The sequence below is a fragment of the Caretta caretta genome, chromosome 9 (assembly GCF_965140235.1).
Source record: "Caretta caretta isolate rCarCar2 chromosome 9, rCarCar1.hap1, whole genome shotgun sequence".
NCBI classification, from domain to species: domain Eukaryota; kingdom Metazoa; phylum Chordata; order Testudines; family Cheloniidae; genus Caretta; species Caretta caretta.
In genome coordinates, this window is record NC_134214.1 from 84,399,627 (window position 1) to 84,415,706 (window position 16,080).

The 16,080-nt window shown below is 40.4% G+C and overlaps 1 protein-coding gene across 4 annotated transcripts in view; it reads right to left on the reverse strand.

Moving 5' to 3' along the window:
* Nucleotides 1-16,080, reverse strand: part of PAK3 (p21 (RAC1) activated kinase 3) — a 192,865-nt gene that overhangs the window by 3,681 nt on the left and 173,104 nt on the right. For all 4 annotated transcript variants that reach the window (XM_048864097.2, XM_048864098.2, XM_048864099.2 and 1 more), the window contains 6 exons: nucleotides 13,755-13,803; nucleotides 9,427-9,539; nucleotides 8,261-8,378; nucleotides 7,367-7,466; nucleotides 6,719-6,915; nucleotides 262-399 (listed from right to left, as the gene is read on the reverse strand). In XM_048864097.2, coding sequence (XP_048720054.1) covers nucleotides 262-399; nucleotides 6,719-6,915; nucleotides 7,367-7,466; nucleotides 8,261-8,378; nucleotides 9,427-9,539; nucleotides 13,755-13,803 — 715 coding nt within the window. The remainder of the gene's footprint in view (nucleotides 1-261; nucleotides 400-6,718; nucleotides 6,916-7,366; nucleotides 7,467-8,260; nucleotides 8,379-9,426; nucleotides 9,540-13,754; nucleotides 13,804-16,080) is intronic.

The window sequence follows — 16,080 nt, forward strand, 5'->3', positions numbered from 1 at the left end:
GGAACATCAGCCCCACCTCACGCCCCCTTTCCGCCGCCCCATTCAAATGCCATTAACTGGTTCTGAAAAAGAAAACTACACATGACAGAACACCTATTGGTAGTGTGAGAAGTGCCAAGCTTGACGTGTAATGCACAATGAAGATCCGACTACACCAACTCCTTGTATAGCCAGTGGGGCTCCATATTTGGAGGATACAAATGCCACCACTTACACAGACTTTTCGCTTGCAATCGCCTCACACACCTGTGCCCTTTTTACCTGCAAAAGCTCCTTGGCAGACCCTCGTCTGTCTACGTCCATCTCCAGACAGCGGTTCAGAAAGTCTCGGAACACAGCAGAGAGTCTCTCAGGATTTTGAAGTTCTGGGGTTCCATTAGTAGCTATCAGATACAAAGCCTAGCGAAACATTAAACCAGAGGGTTTAACCTATTTCTTTCAGAGCTGTCAACATCTAATCTGTATTCCTGTTTAAGGCCAGGTCTACACTCGCAACTTTTGCTGGCAAAGCAATGTCGGTTACAGGTGTGATTTTTCTGTGACATTTCTATGCTGGCAAAAGCCCTAGTGTAGACGCATAAAGGGCTGTTGTCCATGCAGCTTACTGCATTTTCCTAATAAGCTATCCCAACAAAAGCAGTTTTTTACTGGCATAAGTTGTGTCTGCAATAGGGAGGTTTCGGTGGTACAGCTACCCCGACAAAACATTTGAAGTGTAGACCAGGCCTACACACATATTTCAAAGGTACTAGGAATAATTCAAATGCATCTCTGCAGTGCTCACTGTTCCCTTAAACACCACTTCCATATGACAGAGGGATGCAGTAGATACTTCCATTCATTCGGGACAACTGGATATCACTGTGATTTTGTATCATAACTCAAGTGCAGTGCAACAGTTCATCAATTCAGAGAGGAAAATAGGGAAATTTAGGAGTTGATTTTCAAAATATGCCTACAATTGCATGCCCACTTTGCATGCCCACTTAGCAGGTACACAAAGTAGATGGATAGCTGCATGGTACAAGTTGCTAGAGAGTAAACTGAAGGTTTTGCCAGCTGGGCAAGTGACAATAGGGCTCTGATCACTGGAGGGAGAGGGAGGGCAGTCTGGGACTGCTGGCTGAGCAAATTAGCTGGATGTTTTTGCAAAACTATAGGAGCATGTCTACAATACAAAATTAAATTGACCTCACTTATGTCGGCATACAGCAGTCACAGTAATGATATCACTTGTGCATGTCTACACTTTGCTCCTTGTGTCGGTGGTGTGCGTCCTCACCACAAGCGCTTGCACTGACTGACCTGTCAGTGTGGGGCATTGTGAGACGGCTCCTGAAAGCCAGCAACAGTTGATGTAAGCAACGCAGTGTCTACACTGACACTACATCGACCTTGACTCTACACCTCTCGTGGAGTTGGAGTTATTAAGTCTGTGTAGTGAGCGAGTTACATCGGCAAGAGCAAAATTTTAGTATAGACACTTACAAAGTCAGGTCAACTTAAGATGCCTTGCGTCAACCTAACTCTGTAGTGTAGACCAGGGAAAAGAAATTAATTAGTTAATGCAGACATTTCAACTGTAATCTTTGTTTCAGAGTATGCAACTGTCATAAAAATAAAGGGATGGGTAACCACCTTTCTGTATACAGAACTATAAAATCCCTCCTGGCCAGAGGCACAACCCTTTCACCTGTAGAAGGTTAAGAAGCTAAGATAACCTTGCTAGCACCTGACCAAAATGACCGATGAGGAGACAAGACACTTTCAAAGCTGGGGCGGGGTGGGATGGGGGGACGGACGAAGGGTCTGTCTGTCTGTGTGATGCTTTTGCTGGGAACAGAACAGGAATGGAGTATTAGAACTTGTTAGTGAGTAATCTAGCTAGAAATGCATTAGATTTCCTTTTGTTTAAATGGCTGGTAAATAAGCTGTGCTGAATGGAATGTATATTCCTGTTTTTGTGTCTTTTCATACTTAAGGTTTTGCCTAGAGGGATTCTCTATGTTTTGAAACTGATTACCCTGTAAGTATTTACCATCCTGATTTTACAGAGGTGATTCTTTTACTTTTTCTTTAATTAAAATTCTTCTTTTAAGATCCTGATTGCTTGTTCATTGTTCTTAAGATCCAAGGGTTTGGGTCTGTGTTCACCTATGCAAATTGGTGAGGATTTTTATCAAGCCTTCCCCAGGAAAGGGGGTGTAGAACTTGGGGGGATATTTTGGGGGAAAGACATCTCCAAGGGGGCTCTTTTCCTGTTCTTTGTTTAACACACTTGGTGGTGGCAGCATAGGGTTCAAGGACAAGGCAAAGTTTGTACCTTGAGGAAGTTTTTAACCTAAGTTGGTAAGAAAAAGCTTAGGGGATCTTTCATGCAGGTCCCCACATCTGTACCCTAGAGTTCAGAGCGGGGAAGGAACCTTGACGGCAACCCATTCAGATGAACGAGCTAGTTCACACTTCAAAAATGATTGTTTCAAGGAGTCTGAAGACTCAGAAAGATAAAACTATATCCATTATGCTTGTTTCACATTTTCAAGGTCATCTTCAGAACCCAAAGGTGCAGAAACATAATTGGAACAAAATAAAAATAAAGGTGAAAGCTAAGACTCTGGAGCAAGCTAAGAATTCAGTGGCAAGGGTTGAATTCCACAGCAAGTTCCATGGAGCCCTAAGCATCCACTGGGCCATTTGAGTGCACAAATATTCAGTTTGTGCACACAATCATATCATCAGCAAATATAAGCATGGCACACAATTGCACATGAATTTGTGTTCCTTCATATTGGAAAATACTGTCCTTAAGACGATCATTAGACCCATATTACTTGTGGTCGAGGCCTAGAAAGTTGAAAACCTATAGCACAAGCCTATGACACCACTACAGGATGTTGTTATGACATTGACACTTTGAATCCTTACATAGGTTACAAAAGGGACCTATGAAACCCTACCAACTCTTCGCACTTGGACTTTCAGAATAGGAGGAGGCCTGGAAATCCCCCCCCTCCCCCCAAAATGTTTCTGTTAAAATAGTACCAATTCTGTCCTATTAGCATTCAAATAAACAGTGACCAAATCCACTTTTTTTACCCTCTTAAACATAGAGCAAGGCTTTCTAGACCTAAAAGTTTGTTTAAAGCCCTATGGGCCACTTCATCCTTTTAAAGCAACTGCCTTACACAAGCAGATATTTGCTTTGATCTTAAAGGGTACTTAGAATGCCAGAACAGATTCAGGTTTTATTTACACCACTATCCATCCAGAGTAATTCGACTTCACGGATATCTCTGGATTTACACTGGTATCGTTCCAATCAGTGCCTCTGTGTCTGAGGACTGCTGAGTTCGTAGCTGAATTGATCATTTTTAGCTTTTACCACCTAAATGACTCCATCCGGACTGGAGACATTCCAGAGGTCAGATGACTTTTTGTTTCCAATGGACTTTAAAACTTACTGACCCCCTTCTGTTTGCTGTAGGCTAAGTATTGATATACGAGTTGCATCTACCCTGTCTTGAATTCCAAGTCAAACAGGAGCTGCAGGTTAAATGCAGCAGCCCTTTTAGAAGCTGACTCACCGTGCTGATTTCATCACAACACATGAGTCATGAAGAATAGTCATCCTTAGCCAGGCATTGCACCTTTTGAATATTTCAGGGGAAGGGAAGTGGGAAAGGAGGGAATTTTATCATTTAGGTCTTGCAAAGTAAGGCAGGGAAAAAAATGTCCAGTATGTAGGAAGGGAGTGGATTTCACATTGGTAGTAACTGAACTGTAAAGGGGCAGTAAGCATTTGGCATAGAAAAAAAACAGGAAGGATTCAGCAGATAGTTATGGCTGCGATTTGGGAAAGTTAGATACAGACCTTATATGGGTCACGTCATACCCACATGTGTGAGGCTCAATTTATGAGGACTCTCAGGCTGGGAACTGTAGCATCCATAGCACTCTAGAAATATTTTGCAATTTTTGATGAAAACTAATGCAACTAGTGCAACAGGTGACTCATAGGATAAAAAAGAAGAAAAATGTTTTTTTTAAATTGAAGCTTGGGAGATCCAACATGGATTTAAAAGTATATTGCATTTTTGTGCCCCCAGGCTTGTATCTCAGGGCCTGAGTGCACGTCTGGCACAGTGAAAATCACCGGGAAAAGACAGTCACACTATTGCAGGCTGTACTCATGAACTGGAAGCGAATTAGGATCTCCAGAAGCCAGGAAAGGGCACCTGTGCCATAGATTGTCTCTGAACACTTGTCTTTCAAAGTGGAATGAGTTTCCCCTGAGCTAGGAAATGACACAGGCTTTTGCATCAGGATGGCTATTAACTCTGTCCATGATTAATGACCTTTAAATGCCTTTATTATTTATTTATACATTTATATTGGTGCCAGCAACTAGAGCACCTGGGCACCTTGCATTATTAAAACAATTATTCACAAAATAAAGTATCAACCCTGCAGTTTAAAGCTTTGCAGAACTCCATGAACACAGACAAACTCTTAAACACAACCATTACAATGACCTATAAATCTGCCAGCAAATTGGCCAAACAGGTCTATGCCTAGAAGCTCCCCAGACCACCCATGGGAGCTGATTTCAGAGGCATGGACCTCTCACTGAGGATGCCCTGAAGAGTTTACTTCTGTGAATTAAGAGTGATCCAACAAATCATAACTTCAGCAGGGAGAGAGACCATCTCTTTGATTTAACCTAGGTGGGAAGAGGTATAACTGAATTTGAATGCAGTCACAGATGAGAAGCCTAATTAGCTTTGCAATAATTGATTTGCAGCGTCTAGAGGAATCCTAATCAGCTTACTGATACCATATAGTAGGGAGATTGCAGCAGGTCAAAATCAGCTGCATTTCAGAGGGCCAGCTGGAGACTGCAGTGACGCTAATTTTCCTTGCCAGATTTTGGGCCAAATCCAGGGCATGAAGGTTTCTGCAAGGGTTCCCTGAGGAAGATGATAGGGTATGGAATCATTCTCCCCACAAAGGAGCAGAGCACATCTGGTTCTGCTCAGAGGCCACTGCTCTAGCACCAGGACTGCAGTAATAGTGACTACTGGCCTGCCCTTTTGGAGGTGGGGCTCACGTTCAGTGTAATTATCAATGTCCCTTCCCCCACAGTACCTCCATGCAGTGGTGCAGAAAGCACTGGACAGAAGCAGTCTGCAGGTGCAAGTTATTGTGTGCAAGTGAAAGTGCAGCCTTTCCACGCTTAGCACCGCACATCCCAAATCTGTGGCTTTCCAAAAGAATAGAGAACCTTTTGCAAAAGTTGCAACGTCGAGTTTGTTTAAAGCCCTATGGGCCACTTCGTCCTTACTGTTCTTTCCTTAATGGCAATGACCAACACAGTTTCTCCTCCAACGTTATTTTTGTTCATCTACCTGTTCTTTCAGAGGCAGCGGTCTGTGTGCTGATGTCTGCAGTCTGGGTATCACAGATCAGAACCTATGAATATGTCTACAGTGCAATAAAAGGCCTGCTGCATGGCCAAGACTGGCCTGGGTCAGCTGATGCTAGCTTGTGGGACCTGGACTCACGGGGCTATACAACTGCAGTGTAGATGTTTGGACTTGGGCTTGAGCCTGGGCTCTGAGCTCCCGTGAGCGGGGAGGGTCTCAGAGCCTGGGTTACAGCCCAAGCCCAGATGTCTACACTGAAATGTTGGGCTCCACTGTTAGGGTTGCCAACCCTCCAGGACCGTCCTGGAGTCTCCAAGAATTCAAGATTGTCATGTGATGAAACCTCCAGGAATACGTCCAACCAAAATTGGCAACCCTACCCATTGCCTGAGCCCGAGTCAACTAACCCAGGCCCTGAGACTTGGTGCCACATGTTTTTTGCTGCAGCATAGACGTATCCCGTGAGAGAAACCTAGAGGCCATGCTTTGTTCTGATATTCTCTCTACGCAAATCTAGAATTACTTATGAAATGTTAATCCATGGTCTGAATTCCTCCTAATGCCATAGGGAAGGGAGATACAAGCTGGACTTCCTCTGGTAAATGTGGGCTGCTGTATCACTCCAGGAATACATCCCAGGGAAGGGAGACCAGTGTTTAACTGGGTGTTTCATTCAGTGGTACAATTAGGCAAGACTGTCCCTTAATATTCACTCATTTTAATATGCAAATTGATTAACGTAGGAAAGGACTAAATTTCTTCGGACAAAAATGTAAACTATTCCATAGTATAAATGCCCCAATTTTTTACTACCAGTATTTGTGTTGAAAGATAACCTTAAAACTGCACTTACTAATAAGTAATTACAGATTTCACTATAAGATAAGACATTTCATTTATTTAACAAATACACACTGAGCTGTGTTTGGGAAAATTCTCCTTTTCCCCCTGTTCTGTTTGAAATTCTTTTCACAAGACTTCATCAGCTGGAGAAACTTGGAATCAGAAAGATTCTTGTCATCAGAGATACAGCAGAAGGAGATTTCAGAAAACAAGCAGACATACTGAGAATTTTAAACAGCCCTGAAGACAAAAATGACACATATTGAGAATAACTCCATGTCACTTATCTTCTGAGGTGCCATCATTTAGGTGCCTATAGCAACAGTATATACTGTTATGCTGCAATGATACTGTTGAAACAATACCAAGCTTGTGTGGTTTGGACAGGATTTTGTATCTAAAATTGGAACAGCAGAGAAGGACAGCGCTATATGATTCCACTTGCACCTTACCCTGAGAGGATTTTCATTAAGGTACGGGGGTTCTCCTTCCACCATTTCTATTGCCATGATCCCTAATGACCAGATGTCAACTTTGGGGCCATATGCTTTCCTTGTCACTACTTCAGGTGCCATCCAGTAGGGAGTCCCCACCATTGTGCTCCGTTTGCTCTGCTCAGGTGTGATCTGAGCACAAAACCCAAAATCAGCTGCAGAGAAGAAAAAAAATACTGTTAACGCCAACTTGGGCTATGAAGCAAACAAATACAAATAGTCCATTCTCTGCACAAGAATGCATCAAGGTATCTGGCTGGAAACAGGGACATCTCTTGTTTACATAACAGGATATAACCAAACAACTACTGAATTTGACCGTTTAAGTTCTTTTAACAAAGTTGGACTCTACAGCTCTTATTTATGTGAGAAACTACATGTCTTTCAGGCCTTTAGATCAGAACTCTGGGCTCTGAACATAGTCAAATAATTTTGAGTCACCCTACCTATGTTCTCAGATTTCCCTGTGGTGTTAAAATTGTTCTAAAATGAAACATTCCTTGGCTGCAATGGCCAATATACTATCACTTCTTTCTGATAACAGGCTGTCAGTTAGCAATTCCACAACAACCACTGGAATAATGCCACCTGAGCAAGAACACCTACTCAATTTGACAGATCCATCCATCCCGAGAAGAATGTTGTCACTCTTGATGTCTCTATGGATCACTTGGTTTGAATGCAAGAAGTCCAGCGCTTGCAGGCACTGATATAAAAAAGGAACATAAAGGTAAAAATTAATGGCCTGATTTAATCATATAGGGGGATAAAAATATCTGTAAAAGATTTAATTTCTAGATGAATTGTGAGTAATGGCAGAATATTGTGCTGTCAAGTGAAATAGCTTGCTACTTCAACACTATTAGAATAATAACTTTCTAAATGAAGGCACATTAGCTTTTGAATTAGAAATGTCAATTATTGTTACAGACTATAGCCTGGAAGCACAGACGGAATGATTGCTGCTACAGTGAATTTTGCCATCTCTATCCCATATGACAAACTATTATTTGCCAGAAAAGAAATAAAGTTCTTTCAGTATGAACCGGATCACTATTGGCAAAATACTGCATGACAAAGACTTTGGTGTTACAATCTACAGCAGATTTTAAAATATTTTTTTGTCATGTAATTTCTCATACTTTAACAAACTAGCATTTGTTTTTACTTGCAGTTTTTTACATTCTGTGGCAAGACTATTTCCTTTTAAAGGCCAGGAATAAGGTGCACTGCTGAATTATCACAGGTAAACATTCAAAGAAGCAAAGCTAAACACTACTAAATCAATAAAAAGTGTCATCATAACTGAACTTTATTACAAGGATGGCATTTTTCAGCAGAACATAGATCTGATTTCCTTTAAGATGCTCTTCCTCCTCTAATATTAAAAAGACAACTTTTAAACAAAGATGTATTTTGAGCTCCCGTACATTCTTATCACACCATTACACTACATTACACACTATCCCAGCAAGCACATCCATGCATGGCACCTCTTACCTCCCTACAGACAGCTGCTATCTGTCCTTCATCCATACAGGTCTCTGTAACAACGTCCGTTAAAGAGCCTCCTGCCAAGTATTCCATAACTACCCAAAGTTCATCACCTACCAGGTAGCTGAAACAAGAAAATGAAGACACCACCATCAGTAAGCACAACTATTTACAGAGCTGTTTTGACAAAAGAAACTCACAGATGACTTTGCCTATTTGGCATTTTTCATTGACAACCAGGTATAATGAACAGTTCACAGCGTTAGAAAAACGTGTGTAGTTCAAATGAAAAAGGTTATAGGCAATACTTTAACTATACAGCAGGCTTTAGATAGTAAAAATGCAGTTTAGAAAATGTAAAGAAAGTTAAACTAGGCCGTCTCACATTATTTGTTTCATAGTGAAATATATAGAGAAATATAACCATTAACTCCAAGAGGTATAAGATGCACAGCAGCCAATGGTGGCAGAAGATGGAATTTGATCAACAGTTTGAAAAACCTTGAATAATATAAAGACAGGGAAAGGAAATCCTTCATGTGCTGCCTGCAGAAAACACAATCCAGCTGTAGCTGAATGTTTTTCATTTAGCCCGTCAGAAGCAAAGAAGTGAAAACACAGAAAAAACATTTTTTCAGTGCATTTTTGAAGTATCCCTGGATATACAAAAACAATTTTAAAACTGACAAGACATCAGTTTATGGAGAGCTTTAAACATGAACATTAAAAAAAATAATGAATAAATAAAAAAATCCTAGCAGGAATCTAGTCTTCACCAAAATTACATGAATGGCATCATGCCTATCGGGGAGCAACAATTGACATAGATTCTAGAACTTTTTGAACCATGACCACTTAATAAAATAGGAAGAATGTGTCTAACTCATAAAACGTGAAGATGTATGTAGTTATTGACAGTTGTTTTCAGAAAAGGCACGTGCTGGTCACAATTTTCAAAAACTGGGTCTACATAGTTTGCAGGAATCTTTCACATGCACACATGAAGGATAGCTTTCTGTATGCTTGTGTAAATGGATCCTGACGTTCAGTGATCAGCTTTGTGTGCACAAATGGTCATTTGCACACAAAATTTTTTTAAAAATTGTCTGGCTAAATCTTTGACGCTCGGTATATAAACAAGCTCTACAGTGATAATGACTGGCACAACTTACCTGTCTAAATAGTTTACAATATTAGAGTTCTTATTTTCCCTCATGACCAGGATTTCATTAATAATTAGTTCCTTTTTAGGCTGCTGCTGGAGATTCATTTGCTTTATGGCCACCTAAAATGACATTTTGTTAAATACTAAGTTTAATAGCATATATTGCAACAGACCAGAATGAAAAAGAAATAAATGTGTTTGAGACCATATGTTTCAGATCAGCTGAGAACTATACCAAACTGCCCTTTAATTAGGCATTAGTGCTCAGTAACTTGCATTGCAATACTATGCTTTATACTTTGAAATCCGCACTATTTCACCCACTACTTGGGTGACAATTACAGAGTGCACTGCCTTACATGTCTTATTTTGCAAAGTATATAAAATGGCTTTAAAAATGTTATCTGCTACTTAATATCATTAACATTCTGTAGTCCTAGCTTATTCCAAAATGGTCTCAATTCATTGTAGTCATTTTTGCAAGTAATTAGTGATTTGGGTACTTTGATTAAATAAAAAAATAAAACCATCTTGCAATAGTATGGCAACAATACAAATTCAATAACTATTCTCCACAGGGAAGATTAGTTATTCCCCTTACATAAATTATATAAAATGCCTATATCAATTTCATACAAGAAGCGACAATAAAGGAACATTATTAAGGCAGAAGAGACCTACTTAATTCTGGCATTTCCTATCTTGAGTGCTTGACTTGGCAACCCAAATAATATTCTTTTAATGAAGTCTTGCATGCAATTTTCTAGGTTTGTAAAAAACACAACCTGTAACCTCCACCCCCCCAGATATTCCATCAAGTAGCATCTTACTGGCACCAACGTGAATCATCACCAGGGTTAGAACCTCTAGATCCACCACACAGATCTCTGCCACTTGAGCTAACGAAATAGCTGATAGAAAAAGTAGATTGTCATCCTCTATGTGGACCAATGTTAGAAGGGAATGAGACACTTTGCCAGTGGGTTTCACAGATGTTTGTAAATAGCAGAGGAATGGTGAGAGGCAAATCATAGAATATCAGGGTTGGAAGGGACCTCAGGAGGTTATCTAGTCCAAACCCCTGCTCAAAGCAGGACCAATCCCCAAATCCCTAAATGGCCCCTTCAAGGATTGAACTCACAACCCTGGGTTTAACAGGCCAATGTTCAAACCACTGAGCTATCCCTCCCCCCTTGGAATCTTGGGTTCCATCCCAGACTGCAGACCCTTCTGCCTATATCCGCCCCAAGTAGGACTTCTTTTGAAATGCCCCCTGCAACCAGCCCTTCCCCACCCTGGTTGCTCATCCCAGTTTCATTCTCTTCACCTAGCCAGTCCCAGTCTCCATTCATCAGGCTTCTTATCCCAGTCCCACTCTCCTTGACCAACCTGTCCTAGTCTCCCCATCTAGATTCTCCATTCCACTCCCCGTCTTCATCCTCCCCTCTGTTCCCAGTCTCCTTGCCCAGACATTTCCAGTCCCCTCTAGTTCCTTGTCCCCTGTCTCCTTGCCCAGCCAATACCAGTTCCCCCCAACCTGGCTTCTCATCCAATCTGTCTCCTTCTCTCCCACCCCTGGCTTTCCATCACCCTCCCACCTCTCCCATGCTTATGTTCCCCCTCCTCATTGTCTTCCTCCATGGACTCTTCACTCAATCTCCCCCTCCTCCCCAACTCTTTGTTGCACTCTTCTTGCACAGCTGGTCCCAGTTCTCCCCCTGCACACTGGTTTCCAGTCTCAGTCTCCTTGCACAGCCAGTCCCAGTCTTCCCCAACCCAGCTCCCAATCTCACACTCTTTGCCCAGCCAGTCCCAGTTTCCCCCCAATCCCTACTCCTTGGTTCCCCTTTTCCTCCCCATCTACCACCCTCCTTGTCTGAATCTACTCCTAACCCTCACCCCAGGTCTGACTGTTGTCCCCTCCACATTTGAATCAAGCAGCTTCCTCCTCCACACTGCCTAGACCCAGCGGTGGGGGTGTGGGAGTGGTAATCATCTCCTTGCTCTGATTCCTGAGGCCCAGCCCCCAGCAGCAACTTCAAGGAAAGTGCTACTCAGCCCCCAGCTGGAGCATGCCCAGAATTTGGGGGAATTTAACTGCTAAAAATCTCAGATATCTCTACTGAGCACATGTAGTGATTTTTCAAATGCTTATAACACTGCCAAATTTGAGCAGACTATCAAATGGGATGCAAAAGGCACATCCCTGAGAGAAAGGCCAAATTTCGAGTCCCTGCTCCAAAGCATGGAAACACTAGAGATTCTCAAAGAAAAAGTTGCCAGAATTTTTAAACATGGACAAAATAATGTAGTTTTCAATAGCCTCATTCTCAGAGATAGTTGAACCATTTTGGCTAAAAAATTTCAAAAATAATATGGCCTGCAGCAGATCTCTGGCAACGGAAAACAGGGTCTTATAACAGGAAATGTCAAGCAACCATTATACAACGAGGTATTATCTGTCCCATCTATAATATGCACTGGAGATGAAATTCACTCCATCTCAAAAAACAAAGGGTTTGAATGGGGAATGAATGAAATCTAGCCTGTATGACATGGGACAAGCAGCCCCTTCATGGCCACTACTCCAGCTCTGTGCTGACCTCTTTGGACCTAGTTAAGAAATCACTTCCCTGGAACGCAGGTGAGCAGGAACTGTGAGGCATCCAAACAAGGCGCCTCAGCTTGACTCCCCTCCCCCAAGAACTGGTTTAAGGTCCCAATATTCCAAGTACTTATACATGTGCTTAACTTTAAACACATGAGCAGTCAGTCAATGGGATTATTTCTGTGATTAAATTAAGCACGTGTGTAAACGTTTGCAGGATTGGGGCCTATACATGTATTTTCATGGTAGACTTAACTATTCTAAACCATTCTAAAGGGTACAGGAACCCTTATAAAAATCCCATTATGGTATATTAGTGACACAGTCAGTTTAATGTGTTTGTGTCTGATCCTAAGAGAAGTCACTGGGAGCTTTGGTGGTCAGCACCTCTGAAAATCATGCCATTGTTATTTGGATGTCTAAATATAGCTTTAGGGGTCTCACTTTAGTCACCTAACCTTGCAAATGTTGACCTTTATACAGGATTTTATATAATTTCAAAAACTTTGGTTTGAAAAAAAAAGAAATGAACATGAAAATGACAACTAAAAGTAGCAAAACTTGGAAGTTTAAAGTCAAGACATTCTTAATTCAAGACCTCATTCATTCTCCACTCCCCGCACTGTGACCAACTATTGCAAGGTCACACTTAGATCAGTGTGTAGTGTCTTGTACTGTGAGGCACGACCTAAGCTTAAATGGATGTTTTAAGGACAGATCTTTACCTTTAATTTTGAGTTTTCTTGTTTTTAATGGTCTGGGTCAACCAACTTCAATGTCACTAAAATATAAAATTGTGGCTTAATAATGCTCTGTCTTTAATATTTGCAATGCACTTTGAAGATGAAAAGTGCTGTAGAAAAGTGTTAAGTGTTATTATTATAATTGAATCAATGATTAAGATAAATTGGAACGAAGTGATGGAAACATCCATCAGCTAATCTGACAAAAGGTTGTTGTATTAATACATTCAGTAATTAAGACAGAGCTAGCATGTCCTTCTGTGCAGGATATAACTTCTCTTTTCATACTCTTTCCAGTTATGCTTTCTGGCAGTGCTTAATAATGCGATTGGAGAAACTTTTTAGGTCACTGCAGTGAACCGTATTTATTCCTAATACCAATTAGAGATGGGCTAAACTGTTTGACAAACCCTGGGTATCGTCAAGCCTGTGGTTATCCATAAGTCTGTAGTTAGGTTAGAGGATGCACAATCTAAAGTCTGCTCTACACAAGTTTTTTGTGTTGTAAATTTATAGATATAAGCTCTTTTGATATAAATACCTTTATACTGGTAAAACTGCTTCCACACTATAGGATCACACAGATTTACCTATATCAATTTCTAAACCAGTATAGTTAAATCAGTAATAAAAACTATGTGTAAACCAGCAACAGGTGCTATCTGGGATGTCTTTACAGATTTCTCTCTATACCGTAATACAACCTGGAATGCCATAATAGTCTAGGTTGCTAGGTTGGGATTGATAAAATTTAAGAGGATGCAAGAACTGGTTTGAGGAAAGAGTAGGTAGGGAAAATAGTCCACTTAACAACTGGCTATACTAAGGGTGAAATTCTGGTTCTATTTAAGTCAATAGCAAATCAAAGTAACCGATACCTTAATGTTAAGCTATATGTGAACAATGAGTATGACATAATATTCATGATAAAAGAGAAAATATTGAAGAATTACATAAAAATCTGGATTTAATATTAGCACTCACCTCTTGTCCTGTGGCAATGTCTATTGCTGTATAAACAGTACCCGATGCCCTAGAAAAAAACAGCAGCCAAGAAGTGAGGAGATGTACAGTGCCTTTGACGAATGTTAAATATATATACCATATCTCTGCCTAAGATGTTTACAAAATAAATTTATTCAGCCAGCACAGTATTTAGCTTTGTACAACAAGCCACCACACCATGCAAAGGATGCAAGATAAAAACCCAAGCTCAGCACCTGAGTGAAAGGAGCACCCTGAGTCATTTGTTGTGACTAGACCTGGCCAAAATAAAAGCAAATTTTTTCTATGAAAAATGCTTTTTATTGATTTTTTTTGGCTTTTTTGTTGAAAAATGAAAAACCAAAAAATATTCTGGGTTTTGTTGTTGTTTCCCAAAAACCAAAAAAATTTGCATCCAAATTGTGACAAAAAATGAAAAATGTTCATTTTCTTCTGTTTTGTTACTGCAGGAAATAAGATACATTTCCCAACCAGCTCTACCTGTGTTCTCTTCAGATGATTTAGGGGTATGCTCCATGGGCTTCAGAGGGAGCTGTGCTCCTTTCCTAGGAGCACTCTGGGGATGCTGGCAGTGGAGGATAAGAAAACAGGCAAAAATGAGGGAAAAGGATTCCCTTTGTAGATCTTCCAGGAGGAAGACATAGTCACAAACTGAGGATTATCAGCACCTGAGAAGCTGTTAGTTTACAACCCAAAAATTACAGCCTACACTGCATTTGCTTGTAGGCTTTCTGCAGAGCCACTGTTTGGTTTCTTTAGTCTTAAAGCAACAAGCAAACCTTGACAATATCTCAATTTTCCTAAAGGTTTATCTTAACATTGATGAAAAACATCTAGGAGAGATTCAAATGTGGTTAAGTTGAGCTACTTATATTTTCTTCTCTCTTCTTGGATGAAGCGCTGCTAACTTGATTTCCTATTCTCAACACCCCATTTTCTGCCCAACTGCTCACCTTCTATGAGCTCTCATTTGGTTTTTCAACATTGCACAGCTGTCCTGATATTTTAAATGTTTTCCTCAGAGCCAGAGTTTGCTGATCTTCACAACATGGATGGATGGTTTAAGAAGCCTGAAGTTCTTTTTGAGGCAGAGATTTGTTTAGGCCTCGGGCTGGCCCTGAGTTAGCTTGCTATATTGCATGATGTGATTTTTAATTGTATACACGCACTTAGAGACTATGTTAATTTTATTTGTAAAATTCTGCAAGGTGAGAAGTCCTAGACTCCTAAAACGGAATACAAATAAATAAATAAGAAGCCCCAGATTCCTATGCACGTCAAGTCACTCGGCAGCTTCCTATTTTAGGGTGTCAGACACTTGAATCCTTCATCGCCCTTATATTCAAGTTTCATTTTCAAAGCAGATCTGGAGTCTGTCATAGAGCCACCGGAAAATAAAGTGACACACTGATCGGCATATGCAGACTAGACAGTCTGTTTTTTTGCCATCTGTTCCTGATTAAGAAAGATTCTTTCCCTACAGTGTTGTGGATGACTAGAATTGGAAAGAGGTAATACACAGAGTAAACCACCTAATGGATTTAAATGTCTATGGGCCATGGTAACATTTGTTAACACTACTGGAGGCTAACACCTGAATTAAAGCATTGGTTCTCAAACTGTGATCATCTAGAGAGCCTTTCCTGCTTGTCTGCAGAAATGGATGGACCAGGATGGAAATTTTGGGAAGGGAAGCTGGAACATTTACATACTCTGAGTGAAAAGCAGCTAATTTAAATTGAAACCAGTTAGTGTTGCCCAGTGTTACAAGACCTTTATGTTAGTTCTGTTCACCTGGAAGCTGAAATATTTCCGTAGCATTTTAATTTGGCAGACTCACTCTTTTGTGCACCATAGACTGAGTGCCTGTATTGGAAACAATGTTAGCATTTGGCATGCTATGCATTCTTTTAATATAAATGCAAATGCATTTTTCTAAAACTAATTGTGGAGATTAATCCAATTTGTTTTCATAAAAATCCAACAGTTTATTCAGGGTTGCTAATACTGAGCTGTACCTCCCTAGCTCATTCCTGTTAGGGTTTATTTAAAACAGCTATTTGAATTCGGATGCTTTTTTTTTTTTTTTTGTAGGCTCAAGGCTATCTGGTAAGAATTTAGATAGATATGAGTATTTTAAATAAATCTGTAAATTAATTGCAATGCCGCTATAATTTTATATTAGGGACTTTTTCTTCCAAGCGATTATAATTTCTGTTCAGTTTCTAACTTTTAAAATACATTGTAACATCTTAGTTTTAACAAAGTTAGGCACTTAGTGGGATCTGGAATTGGATCTGTCTCA